Source organism: Eumetopias jubatus, unplaced genomic scaffold (assembly GCF_037043125.1).
Source record: "Eumetopias jubatus isolate StellerSeaLion01/CBP00866 unplaced genomic scaffold, mEumJub1_p1.0 scaffold_3, whole genome shotgun sequence".
NCBI lineage: Eukaryota > Metazoa > Chordata > Mammalia > Carnivora > Otariidae > Eumetopias > Eumetopias jubatus.
The window spans coordinates 183358947-183373347 of NW_028274809.1; the positions used below are offsets into that span (position 1 = coordinate 183358947).

The 14401-nt window shown below is 37.8% G+C and overlaps 1 protein-coding gene across 2 annotated transcripts in view; it reads left to right on the forward strand.

Annotated features, from left to right (window-relative positions):
• PCCA (propionyl-CoA carboxylase subunit alpha) overlaps positions 1–14401 on the forward strand; it is a 393065-nt gene that overhangs the window by 20004 nt on the left and 358660 nt on the right. For both annotated transcript variants that reach the window (XM_088021889.1, XM_028112036.2), the window contains exons 3-4: positions 2296–2343; positions 2453–2521. In XM_088021889.1, the coding sequence (XP_087878015.1) occupies positions 2296–2343; positions 2453–2521 (117 nt within the window). The remainder of the gene's footprint in view (positions 1–2295; positions 2344–2452; positions 2522–14401) is intronic.

Below are 14401 nucleotides of genomic sequence, written 5' to 3' on the forward strand. Positions count from 1 at the left end.
GCCCTCCATGGATGGGATAATGCTCACCCACGTTGAGGAGGGCAGTGTACAGGGCTGAGTCCACTGATACACATGTTAGTCTCATCTGGAGACACCCTCACAGACACACCCAGAAATAACGTTTCATCTGGGCACCCTGTGGCCCCGTCCGGTTGTGTGAAAAATTAACTGTCACAAGCCCTGCACAGAGAAGACGCGTTAGGTGCAGATACTCGTTTTGATACAGATTTTTCCCCGTTCGGTAGGTTCACATTCCTAGATTTGTCAAAAACAGTGTGGTGTGTGGCCCAGAGGAGTGAAGAACAGCTGTAGCGAACACCTCTTGAGAATATATTGTATGCTGGGCACTACTCTAAACTTGAAGGGTGTTGATTCCTGCTCTCTCAGCCTCTCTTGGCAGGTGCCACTCTTACTCTTACATACTAAGAAATGAGGGTCAAGAGGGGTGGCTTGCCCTTTTGTGATGAGCACTGGCTGTTAGATGTAAGTGATGAATCACTGCATTCTCCTCCTGAAACCAATACGACACTCTGTGTTAACTAACTTGAATTCAGTAAAAACTTGGAAGGGAGGAGAAAAAAAAGGGTCGTTTGCTCACACAAGAACACATGGTAGTGTTGGGATTCCAACCTGGGCACTTTAGTTCCAGACTGGCTCTTAACTATATTCTGCCACTCAGATAAAAATTAAGATGGAATTCTTAATCCTTGTAATGTTATATAATTTGTTGTATTTGCTGTAACAGTTGCTGCATGTATAACTTCACTGTGCTGTTTTTATCAGATGTCATCTGTTTAATACTTATAAAAATGTACATTTTAAGATGTGGTTCAAAGAAGTGTACTTTTTTTCTTTGTATATTCTGTAAATTCTTGTATATTCTTACTGTTCAGCAGGGATTTACCATGACCATGTGGGTATCGAATGGCAGATGATTTTGCAGTCTCAGGCTTGAGGTGAGATTAGGGTATTTTAAGGGTCCATCTGCTCAAGACTCTGAATGATTCAGGATTCTATCAGATTAGGAATTTACCAATTTTTAAGGCAGAGGCTTGTCTCAGTTTGGTGGAATAAGGCATGTGTGACATGAAGGTTAAACCAAGACTTTGAAAGCCTTTTCCAATGCTGAGATTGTGACTCCCTGTTGGGTTAAAATATTGCTTTCAGTTATATTAGAGGACTTTTAAGATCATATATAGCTTTAACTTTCTTTTGGAAATGTAACTAAAACTTTTTCTATAGTTCTATTTAACTTATAACAATTTACTAACCCAGAAATAATTGTGTACTAAAATGTATCCAAATTACTTGTAATTGTGTGTTTCTTTAACAGGATTAGCCTGTACAATTTTAGAATAGTAAGAGAACCTTATTAAATAGTTTCCCCTTAGAATGTTACCAGTTTATATGTGGGAGTAAAGACCTACAGAGATTGATTTGCTTCAAGTCAGATAGGTTATTGTTAGTGGCAAAGCTGGGCTTAGAATTGAGGTCTCTAAGAGCTTCTTCACACAGAATGGAACTACTCTATTATGAGGCCTCAGCTGCTTCAAAATATGGTTATTCAAACTTAACATTGTATTCAACTAGCATAACTTGCTTGGTCTGGGAATCTTTGGATATAAGCATAATTAGTTTCTATTCTGAGTTACTGAAAATATCATTTAATGCCCAACAAAGATGGTGTAAAAATTACATCAAACTTTCCTTTGGTAAACAACTCATGACATTGAGAATTTCCCTGAATTTAGTTTTTTTTTTTTTTTTAAGATTTTATTTATTTATTTGAGAGAGAGAATGAGATAGAGAGAGAGCATGAGAGGGGAAAGGGTCAGAGGGAGAAGCAGACTTCCTGCTGAGCAGGGAGCCCGATGTGGGACTCGATCCCGGGACTCCAGGATCATGACCTGAGCCGAAGGCAGTCGCTCAACCAACTGAGCCACCCAGGCACCCTTCCCTGAATTTAGAATATAAATTTTTGAGTAAGTGGTCAAGCAATTCTATTTAAATTTTTTTAGCATTCAGAAATATCATTTGAAGATTATCTTTTGGCAAGAGAATTTATATAGTCCACTTATGATTTACCGAACCTAATCAGTTGATGCTTTTACAGAGTAGTTATAGGGCCAGATCCTACCAGATAAGTTTAGTAGCAACCTGGTTGTAGATGAACATATGTATAATATTTATTACTGTAGGAAGTAATGTTTTTTAGGATCATGTCCAGTGTTGTGGGAAAGCTTGTTTTTCAAAGTGAGAGTAACAATTTCTTATGTGTGTTTTTTCTCTTTTTAGACTTTCGATAAAATTCTTATTGCTAATAGAGGAGAAATTGCATGTAGGGTGAGTAGAATTTTAATCTTATTTTCCATTTTACTTTGTGAATTTTATTATTAAATCCCTTTAAATCCAAATCCTTGTTAATAGATAATGTTTATGTATTTTAAAATAGGTTATTAAAACTTGCAAGAAGATGGGCATTAAGACGGTTGCCATCCATAGTGATGTTGATGCTAGTTCTGTAAGTATATTTTTGCTTTATTTGAAACAGGACCTTATTTGTAGTTAAACAAAGTAAGTTCTTCCCCCCACCCACCCCGGCCTGAAAAGGATATACACAATTACAAAAAAAATCTAATTATTCACTCCTGTATTAAGCAAAATGGAAGCATCATGATGTCTTTAATATGTGTCTAAACTTTTTCCCCAAGGTTTTAAAAATCTAGAGTTTAAAAATTGCTGGACTGGTTGCTGACTACAAAGTAGATTTGAGCAAAGCTTGAGGAGGTTCCATTCACAGATTGATGAGATGTTTATACCGTGCTGCCTTATGAGAGCACATTTTCCCACAGCTGAATTCCAGTTAATTGTTTAACCTTCGTAAATGCTTCGTGTTCAGCTGAAAGTTTGATAAAAGAAGGATAGGCTAATACTAATTGGACATGAACACAAGGAGTAGTATAAAGCAGTGAATGATACATTATTTTATTGGGGATTTTTAACCACAGCAGGCATTTTTAGCAGTAGTAAACGATGAAGGAGTAGAGAAAAATGCCATGAGAAAATAATGTAAATTTTTGGAACTTTGGGGGATGAAATATAAGTAGTTGTACTTTAAGTTAGTGTTTTTCATTCTTGCATACTACTTTTGGTAACAGTACCTATTGGTAATGTCAGCTTTTATTGTATAGTAATACAATACAGAGGATTTTCAATATTTGTGATTTCTTGTTTTATCTAGAACTATGTTCATTTAGCTTTATTGTGACTGTCTTCCTTTTTTAAAAGAAGAGAACCATTGGAAGCTTCTCTAATTTCCTGAAAATAAAGGTTAGGTACTTGTTTATTTGACAGATGCATTTAAAATAGTTGTTTACTTAAAAGCAATTAAATCAAGCAATTAAATAAACTTATTTTGTGTATATAGTTTTTTTTGTTTAATATTGGTTTCTGGCCTCTTTACTAATAATTTGTTTTAATTGATAACTTCAATAGTAGTTTATATTCCTTATAAGATATTCATGAAATACTGAGAAAACTGTTACTTTAATCTTTCTTGATCATTAAATTAAGGCAATTATCAACAGCAAACTCCTTTAGAAAAAAGTTTGTGTCACCGTCAGGCTAGTAATAGATTTAAAATTCCTTCTTCTTGGGATGCCTGGCTGGCTCTGTTGGAGTGTGCGACTCTTGATCTTGGGATTGTGAGATTGAGTCCTATGTTGGGTGGAAAGATTACTTAAAAAAATCTTAAAAACAACAACAACAAAACCAACCCTCTTTTTTGTCTTGTGTTCATTTTGATTGTGTTAGCTCGCGAGGTGTTTTCATTCATGGATAAATTGAGAGAAAAAGGTTTGAATTGTGGACAATCACTGTTTTTACATCAAGTCTGATAGTAACCTTTCACTTATTTTTCTCATATCAAAATACAGGTAGTTCTCTATTCTGTGTTCTCATGAAGATGACTGTTGGCATGGATTGTCCAAAATTATTTATATTGTGATTTTTTTTTCATGTTTATATTTCAGTGTTGGTATTCTAGCCCCCGATAGCATGACTACCTTTCCCATTCTTAAATTTCTAGCTTTGTATTCTTGTTAGGTAGAAGCTAGGACCAGTGGAAGGAGTGCCCTGAGACAGAGTCCCAAGTCCTTCAAAGGGAATGATAGAGACATGAGCTGGAGGCAAGGATGGGGATAAATAAGCTACACATTAAAAGTCCAGGAGCACAACATCCTGACCTTGTGGCTTCCAAGACCTTGTGGTTGACAGACCAAAGAGCCACAGGTGCAGAACTTGTGCTCTTCTCTTCCACCTCTGCCCCAGGGTAAAGACTAGACTCATGATGCATTTGCATTGTGGGGAGAGCCCCCCCCCCCCCGCCCCTTGGAGAAAGGCTGCCTTGACAGATACTAACCTTGTAGGGTCAAAAACTCCTCTTTCCAACCTGTGGGAGGAGTTTCCTAAATGATTGGAAGCCCCCTAGGTTAGAGACCACCCCACTGTCCATCACAGCTCCTCCCAGCCCAGAGAGACCCAGTAACATCCAATCCCAAAACAACCCAGAGGCCAAGTAGACCTCTGGGAGCTTGCCTGCTCTCCCACCTTGAGATTGTACTTTCTGCTTTAATAAAGTGCTTTGCACTTGCTACTTTCAAGCTGTCTTCATTAGAATGCAGGTCCTCATGTAAATCTTCTTGTGGTGAATCCAAGTACCGAGACCTCTGTTCACAGAACACAGACTCTCTCACCTGTAACATTCTGATCTAGAGCTAGACTGTCCCTTTCCAGGCTTTGAAAAAACTAGTTTCAAAAGAGATGGTCTAAGTTTTAAGATGGTCTTTCATATCCTTCTAAAGCAGAGATGGTAGTTTCATATTTAAAAGACTTTTAGTCACTTTTTGCTGAAAGTGGAAAGGAAATAAGTCTACCAGATATTATAATACATTATTTATTTTTAAGATTTTATTTTTTGACAGACAGCGAGAGAGGGAGTACAAAAGCAGGGGGAGTGGGAGAGGGAGAAGCAGGCATCCCGCTGAGCAGGAGGCCGGATGCAGGGCTCCATCCAAGGACCCTGGGACCATGACCTGAGCCGAAGGCAGACGCTTGATGACTGAGACACCCAGATGCCCCCACAACTTTTTTTTTTAACATTTAAGCAGGGGAAAAAGGCTAACAGTTACTACAAATATTGTGTGATAAGTCACACAAAGAAAACCAACTACCTTGCAGACAATGTGTAATGGAAAAAAATTGGCTTTTACAGATGATTATGCAGTTTTTCCATTGGTCCCCTTTCTCCTGTTCTTCAAAATTGTCTTCAGTATTGTCTTTTCTTGCTCTTCCGTGTTAATTTTAGGATAAACTTATTAGACACATCCACCATTTTTTAGCTATTGGGAACAAGACTTCTATAAACAAACGAGTACAAGTCTTTGTGTAAACATATACTTTCATTTCTCCTAGATAAATACCTAGGAGTGGAATTGCTGGGTCATAGGGTAAATGAGAGGCAAAGCAGCCTTTTCCTGTTGGGACAGTCAATCTGTTTGTCTGGAGAGTAAATATAGTTTAGACTTTGCAGGTCTCCTTTGTATGGTCTCCTTTGCATGTTCCTTTTCTTATGACCCTTTAGAAATGTAAAAACCATTCTGGTGGGCTATAAAAAAATCAAAACAACCCCCCCCCCCAAACCAAAACTGTCTTTAGATTGGATTTAGCCTGTGGGTGGGTGGTATTTTGTCAACTCCTGGCACAAATAGATGCATGTTTATAAGAAGCTGCCAAACAGTTGTCCTACATGGTTGTGCCATATTCTGTTCCCACCAATAATGTATGAGTGTTTATGTTGCTCTGTGTCCTTGCCCACACTTGGGTTTATCAGTCCTTTTGATTTTTTTTTTTTAAGGTTTTATTTATTTGACAGAGACACAGTGAGAGAGGGAGGACAAGCGGGGGGGGGGGAGTGGGAGAGGGAGCAGCAGGCTTCCCGCGGAGCAGGGAGCCCGATGCGGGGCTCGATCCCAGGACCCTGGGATCATGACCTGAGCCGAAGGCAGATGCTTAATGACTGAGCCACCCAGGTGCCCCAGTCCTTTTGATTTTTGCTGTTCACTGGTCATTATGTGTTCTCATTGTAGTTTTAATTTAAATTCTCTGATGAATATTGATGTTGAGTACCTTTTCATATTAATGGCCATTTATATTCTTTTTTTTTTAAAGATTTTTATTTATTTATTTGAGAGAGAGAGAGAGAGAAACAGCATGAGAGGGGAGAAGGTCAGAGGGAGAAGCAGGCTCCCCGCTGAGCCGGGAGCCTGATGTGGGACTCGATCCCAGGATTCCGGGATCATGACCTGAGCCGAAGGCAGTCGCTTAACCGACTGAGCCACCCAGGCACCCAGTGGCCATTTATATTCTTAAGTGTTTGTTCAAACATATAATTGGAAGAGCGGTACAGTGAATACTTGCATACCCTTTGCCTGGATTCACCAGTTGTTAACATTTTGATACGTTTGCTTATGTCTGTATCCATATATATAAGTATATATTATGTTTCTTTACTTTTTTGTTTTTTTTTTTGCTAAAGAATTTGAAATTAAGTTACAGACACTGTGGCATTTCACCCCTAAATACATCAGTATTCATTTCCAGGAAAAGGATATTCTCTTACATACACCTTATCAAAGCTGGGAAAATTACCAGTTATTCTATAGTATAATATGCAAACTATATTCAGATTTCCCCACTTGTCTCCGAATGTCTTTTTTTTAAAAATATATATATATTTATATATATTTTAAATTTATGAAAGAGAGAGGGAGCGAGGACAAGCGGGGGAGAAGCAGGCTCCCCACTGATCAGGAACCCCGATGCGGGACTTGACCCCAGGACCCAGAGATCATGACCTGAGCTGAAGGCAGATGCTTAACCGACTGAGCCACCCAGGTGCCCCAAATGTCTATTTTTTTTTTTCTTTTAATCTATGCTCTACTCCCAACTTGGGGATCGAACTCATGACCTTAAGATGAAGGTGCTGTAATGACTAAACCGTCCAAATAAATGTCTTTAATATTTTTCTTTGACTTATGGTTCAATCAAGGTTCATGAATTGTATTTGTATTATGCCTCTTTAGTCTCTTAATCTAAAATAGTCCTCCTATCTTTCCTCCTTTCTTTGATTTTCATGATACTATTTTGAGGAATTCATGCTAATTGGCTTATAGATATTCTGGATTTGTTGGATTGTTTCCTCATGAACAGATTTAGTTTAAATATTTTTTGAGAAGAATACTTCATAAGTTATCTTACTATTGTATCCTATCAAGAGGTTCATGATGTTGGGTGGTTCTGGTTACACTAAGTTTGATGACTTGGTTGAGGTAGCTATTATCAGGTTTCTCCTTTCCTTTTTTTTTTTTTTTTAAAAGATTTTATTTATTTATTTGAGAGAGAGAGAATGAGAGATAGAGAGCATGAGAGGGAAGAGGGTCAGAGGGAGAAGCAGACTCCCTGCTGAGCAGGGAGCCCGATGCGGGACTCGATCCCGGGACTCCAGGATCATGACCTGAGCTGAAGGCAGTCGCTTAACCAACTGAGCCACCCAGGCGCCCTCCTTTCCTTTTGAAAATTTTTTTCCTCTTTTGAATTTTTTTGGGGGTGAATCTTTGAAACCATGTGAATATTTGTCCCCCCAACAGCCTCTCATCTAATATTTTTGCATCCACTGATACAAATTTTCTGACACAGTAATTTGGTTACATTTGTCTTATGCTGTCTGTTGAGAAACATGTCAGATCTACTCCATTTTGAATCTGTTTTTTGGTATTATCTTTTTTTCTTATGTATTTGAGGCCTCCTTTCATGTCTTACTCATTTTTAACTTTATTTTGAAGCTTCTATCATACTGCTGTATTATCCCAAGTTCCTGGTGTCTATTTCTGACTTTTCTTTCCGGTGGACAGTCTTCTCACGTGCTGTTTTTGGCTTATGACCTCCTATTTGAAATCTCTGCTGTTGAATCCCAGCATGGTTTGGGTTGCATTTATGACCCTGTTGGGTGGGTGCTATATTTGTTTCTACCAGGCTCTCCAGGGCATCCCTCATCAGGGACTACTTTTTATATTAATTTATTGGCATGACATTTGCTGAATAGATTTTTTACTTTGAACCACAAAGTTTAAATATTTGTCTTCCATGTACTTAGTAGATTGATATTTTTCTCCCCTTTTCACTTAGGATGTAATTTTTTGAGCAACTTGGCCTTATGTAGGGAGTTTTCCTTCTGACCTTCAACTCCTTTTTCTGAGAATTAAAACTCAGTTCTTTAGATTCTTTTTTTTTTCTTACTAGATTACCAGTTTATTATATAGCTCAGAAACAGCCAGATGGAAGACCTAAATAAGGCAAGGTATGGGGAGAGGGCAGGAAGCTTGCATACCCTCTCTAGGCACACCATTCTCTTTGAACCTCCATGTGCTCACCAACCCCAGGTCTTTGGATTCTTGAGATTCCCCACTTGTACTCTCCATGATTAGCTGTGCTATCGGCTCAGGTGGATACTGTCTGGCTTTCAGCTTGCTCTTTGTTTTTGATCCCTGGGGATTGCTTGTAGTTTCTTGTAAGCCAAATTGTTCATTTAAAGGATGTTTGTTAAATTTAATCTAGGGATTTAGGTGCTTGTAGGGAGGGTTTGCAGGTTATCTAGTTGGCTTATTCTTGGGTAGTCTTAAAAATAGTATGATATCCTATCCTCTGTTGAGGAAGTTGTCCCGCTTTTTTTGAGAAGTGAAGACTGAGAGAGAGCAGTATCAAAATCGGACTTAGGAAGGCAGTTCACATATACTGATGAGATTACTGCAGCTCCATCCAGGGAATGAGGCCAGAGTCCACAAGCAGTATAATGCACTGCTTTGGGAAATGGTCAGGGCAGGAAAGGCAAAATGGGAATTATGCCTCTTACCAAGTCATGAATTATCTTTTATGTGTTCTCCAGGCCCTTATTATTCTTTGGAAAGATTTTTAGAGAATGGTTTATAAAGGGAAGATAGTCCTAGTGGAAGACTGTATCCTGCTGGAATTTTGGATTGTGTTGTAGTTGCAGATCAATTTGGGACGTGTTACTATCTCAACATTAAGTCCTCTTATCCACGGACATGGATATTCCATTTGATGGTGTTCCACTTTGGTTGCTTTAATTTCAGCAATGTTTTGTAGTTTTCAGAGTATAAGTTTTGCACTTAACTTTATTTATTAGTGAGTATTTAGTATTTTTGATATTAGGATGGTACTTTTTTTAATTTCAATTTTTATTAATTACAAGTTAATAGAAATACAGTCAACTTTTGTATAGTGATCGTGTGTTCTGTAACCTTGCTGAACTTGTTTATTAGTTCCTCTGCGTGTGTGTGTGTGTGTGTGTGTGTGTGTGTGTGTGTGTGTGTTTAAACAGATCCTTAGGATTATCTCTAGAAGACCATGTGCAAATAGAAATAGTTTTACTTCTTTCAGTTCAATCTGGGTGCTTTTTATTTCATATTCTTAATTTTCCTGGCTTTAACCTTTACAATGATATTGAAGTCATGAGAGTAAGCATCTTGTTTTGTTCCTCATCTTTGGGGGAAAGCATTCAGTATTTCACAATTAAGTTTGATTTAGGCTCTGGGATTTTCATAAATTCCATTATCAGGTTGAGGAAGTGCTTGGTATTTCTGGATTATTGAGTGTTTTTTCATGATTGGGCATTGGATTATTTCAGATGCTTTTTCTGTGTCTACTGAGATGATGTGATTTTGTCCATAGTTCTAGTGATATGGTGTATTACATTAATTTTTGGATATTAAACCAGCCTTGCATTCCTGGGATATATCACACTTGGTCATGGTATGTAGTTTTTTGTATATGTTGCTGGGTGCATTTTATTAGTGTTTTGTTGAGAAGTTTTTATCCATGGTTATAAGAGCTATTGGTCTGTAGTTTTCTTGTGATGGCTTTGTTTTTGGTATCAGAGTGAAATTGGCCTCATAAGTTGGGAAGTATTCCCTCATCTCCTGTTGTTTTGGAAGAGTCTGTGAAGAATTAGCATTAATTATTCCTTAAATGTTTGGTAGAATTCACCAGTGAAGCCATCTGGATTTGGGCTTTTCTCCGTGGGAAGCTGTGTGTTTTTTGTTTTACTTTTGAAGATTTTATTTTTTATTTTCTTAAAGATTTTATTTTTAAGTAATCTCTACACTCAACATGGGGTTTGAACTCTCAACTCTGAGATCAAGAGTTGAATGCCCTACTGACTAAGCCAGGCAGGATCCCTCTGTGGGTAGTTTCTTGATTATTCAGTCTCTTGTTAAAGGTTTATTCAGATTTTGTCTATAGTTGGTGTCTTTTTTAGGGATTTGTCCATTTCATCTAAGTTATCTAGTTTATTGATAGGGTTATAGTATATCCTTATTTTTATTTCTGTAACTTTGGTAATAATTTTATTCCTGATTTTAGGCATATGAGTGTTTTTTCCTTGGTCACTTGAACTAAAGGTTTTCAATTTTATTGATATTTTCAAAGAGCCAACATTTTATCTCATTGATCTTTTTTTAATTCTCTACCTCATTTATGTTTAGTCTTTATTCCCTTTATTCTCCTTGCTCTGGGTTATTTTGCTCTTTTTAAGAGTTTCTTTCCTTTTTTCTTTCTTTCTTTTTTTTTTTTTTTTAAGATTTAGTCGTTCACTTAGAGGCAGAGAGCAATCCAAGCAGACTCTGTGCTGGGTATGGAATCCGATGTGGGGCTCTATCCCACGACCCTGAGATCACTACTCTAGCTGAAATCAATCGTTGGAGGCTGAACTGAATCTGCCACACAGGTTCCCCTTAAAAGTTTGAGGTAGAAGATTAGGTTGTTGGCTTGAGGTATGTATATATGTATTTATTTATATTTTTTAGGATTTTATTTGACACAGAGAGAGACTTGAGAGCACAAGCAGGGGGACCGGGAGAGGGAGAAGCAAGCTCCCCACTGAGCAGGGAGCCTGATGTGGGGCTCGGTCCCAGGACCTTGAGATCATGACCTGAGCCAAAGGCAGACACTTAACTGATCGAGCCACCCAGACTCCCTTTGAGGTCTTTCTTAATGTAGGTGTTGAGCTGTATGCATTTTTCTGTTGTTTAGCTGCACCTGGTATGTTTTGGTTATTTTGTTCTTCATTTTTATTTTGAAAATATTTTCTTATTTCCCTTGTGATTTCTTTTTTGACCCACTGGTTATTTAGGAGTGTGTTTAATCCACATTATTTGTGAGCTTCCCAAGTTTTTCATTCCTCATTTCTAGTTTCCTTCAATTTTGGCTAGACAGCATGCTTTCTATTTCCTTCTTTTTCTTTCTTTTTTAAGATTTTATTTGTTTGACAGAGTGCCTGTGCACAAGCAGGGTGGGAGGCAGAGGGAGAGGGAGAAGCAGACTCCCTGCTCAGCAGGGAGCCTGATGTGGGGCTCAATCCCAGGACACTGAGATCATAACCTGAGCTGAAGGCAGATGCTTAACCGACTGAGCCAGCGTCCCTCTATTTGTATCTTTTAAAATTTCTTGGTGTTTGTTTTATTCTACAGCATATGTTCTATCCTGGAGAATGTTTCATGTGATCTTAAGAATGGCTATTCTGGGGGCACCTGGGTAGCTCAGTCATTAAGTGTCTGCCTTCGGCTCAGGTCGCGGTCCCGGGGTCCTGGGATCGAGCCCTGTATCGGGCTCCCCGCTTGGTGGGAAGCCTGCTTCTCCCTCGCCCACTCCCCCTGCTTGTGTTCCCTCTCTCTATCAAATAAATAAATAAAATCTTAAAAAATAAATCACTATTCTGTTTTGGGGGAGTGTTCTCTAGATGCCTTTCAGGACTGGTTGGTTCACTGGAATATTCACGTCTTGTGTTTCCTTGTTGATCTTCTGGTGTTTGATCCATTATTGAAAGTGGGGTTTAACATGCTTTTAAAAAATGTTAAGTATTTATTTTGTTTTGCTCAGAGTACAAAATTGGTGACAATTATAGGCCTGTAACTGCATGAAAGAGCCTGAATAAGGTGAGAGATCACTGACTAAGGGACTCTAGGTTGTTATAGAAGGAATGGAGTAGGGTGTTCAGGTAGAGATTCTCACAAGAATTCTTTGCAGTTTTCAGTAAGCAAGAAATTGTGACACTACTTAAATTGCTGTAGACTGAGAGAAAGAAAAATAGATTTCCTTTTAAAAAACACTTATTTTTTATGAAGCCACCATAATAACTCAGCAGTCAAAATCTGGGCAAAGATAGCGAAAAATAAAATTACAATGACTGTCATATTGATAGAAGAATACTAATAGGAAATAGGATAACATAATTTATTCAAATAGTATGCTGCAGCCATGCAGAGTGTATTCATGACATTTTGGTATGGTTCAATATTAGAGACTATTAGTTTAATTGAATGTACTAATTAGTTAGTAGAGGAAAACTAGATGATCATCTTGATAAAAGCCGAAATGTCATTACAAGAAATTCACTGTCTTCTTGTAAAATCCTTAGTAAAACAGGATTAGATGCATGCTGCCTTCCCTTAATAAAAAGGTTATACCTCATAGGAAGCATTCTTAGGAAATTCAGGATGAAGACTGATAGATTTACTGTCACTGCTATTTAACAGCATTTGAGAAGTGCTAGGTAATGCAGTTAGGCAAGAGTTGTAAAATGGTGGGAGGGAAAGGCAGAAATAGTAAGATTGTATTGAGTTTCTAGTTACGCAGTTAACTGAGTAACTCTTTAGAAATAGTAAAAAAACAAAACAAAACAAAACTGTGGTAGTTAAATAAATCTATAGCTTTCCTATATGTATATTAACAAGGTAGAAAACACAGCTTAAATGTAGCTTCATAGAAATAGTGGAAAAGGTAAAACACTTTGATACGAAATTTGTAGGACTTCTTATTTTTGTGTAGGGAAATTGAATGGTATAAATATTATTTGAAAGTTAGTGTACATTTTTCTGTTAAATCCTAATATAATGTAAATTTGCACAATGACCTAGCCAATTCTGTGGAAAATTGAGGAGGGGACTATTCTAACAGATATTAAAGTACATTTTAAATACCTTATCATGAAGAAATAATTAGGGCCCCTCCATTAAACTTTGGAGCAAGGAGAGACAGGTCTCTGGAGTAAACTCATTAGATTTTGGGCAGTGGGCTGATACAGGAGAACTTCTTGATGTGTTGAAGAGGGCCTTATTATTGTTATTAACTTAGAAGGCAGGAGAGGTAGATTCTAGGGTTTTATGCTACTAATCTGTGATTTTAGGTAGTCCCAGAGAAGTTAAAAAATGGAAAAGTCGAGAAATGTTTGGGTTTAGTGAGTAGGACTTTCTAAATGGGAAGGTGGATCCTCCTTCATTAGTTTGGTGGATAATGGGAACAAAGAATTGGTGAGCTTAAAGGTTTTACTCAGAGGCACCTGGGTGGCTCAGTCAGTTAAGCAGCTGCCTTCAGCTCAGGTCATGATCCCAGGGTCCTGGGATTGAGCCCCATGTCAGGATCCTTGCTCTGCGGGGAGCCTGCTTCTCCCTCTCCCTCTGCTTGCCTGCCTGCCTGCCTGCCACGGCCCGTGCTTGTGCTCTTTCACTGTCTGTCTCTCTGTATCAAATAAATAAAAAAATCTTAAAGGTTGTACTCAAAATGCATGTTAGATTACTATTTACTTTTACAACTTTATTTTTTTAAGTAAAAAGACGAGTGTGCTTTCCCATGTGAAATAGCAAAACATTGTTATATTTATAGCAAACCTCTGAAGGTATGGTTTTGATTTTTCTTAAAATGGATTACATGATTCTGTATTTTAACCTTTGACTATATTTTCTTACTAGACTCTTAAATTGAATGTATCAATATTTTGTTGCTTTGTGTACAATAATGTTGGATTTAAATGAGAAATACCTGATATTGACTGCTTTAAAACCAAAACTTAAAATCAGGGAAGTAGTCATCGTGACTCACATCTTGGTCAGGCAGCATGCTGTTTGAAGTATGATTCCTGGTGGGTATTGTAGTCTCACCCTTAGGATTCAGTAATGAGATTGAGCGGGGGTTTCCTATGAGCACTCTGGGATGATTGACAGTAAGGTGAGGGGAATCATCACTTAGCATGCCTACCCTTGATAGTATTTCCCTGCTGTCTGGGGAGGTACCGAGGACAAATAGGACTTCGTGATGTCTATGTAATTAGTGTATGTTGGTTCCAGCTGAACAAACTGGAGGGTAATGATCAGGTAAATGAAGAAGGAATACATTAATGTAGGCTAAGGTATAAAAGACCGTTGGGAAAACCTTATAAAAATTTTATGGGGTGGTTAGAATATCTTTATTTTTTTTATCTTTGCATATAGAT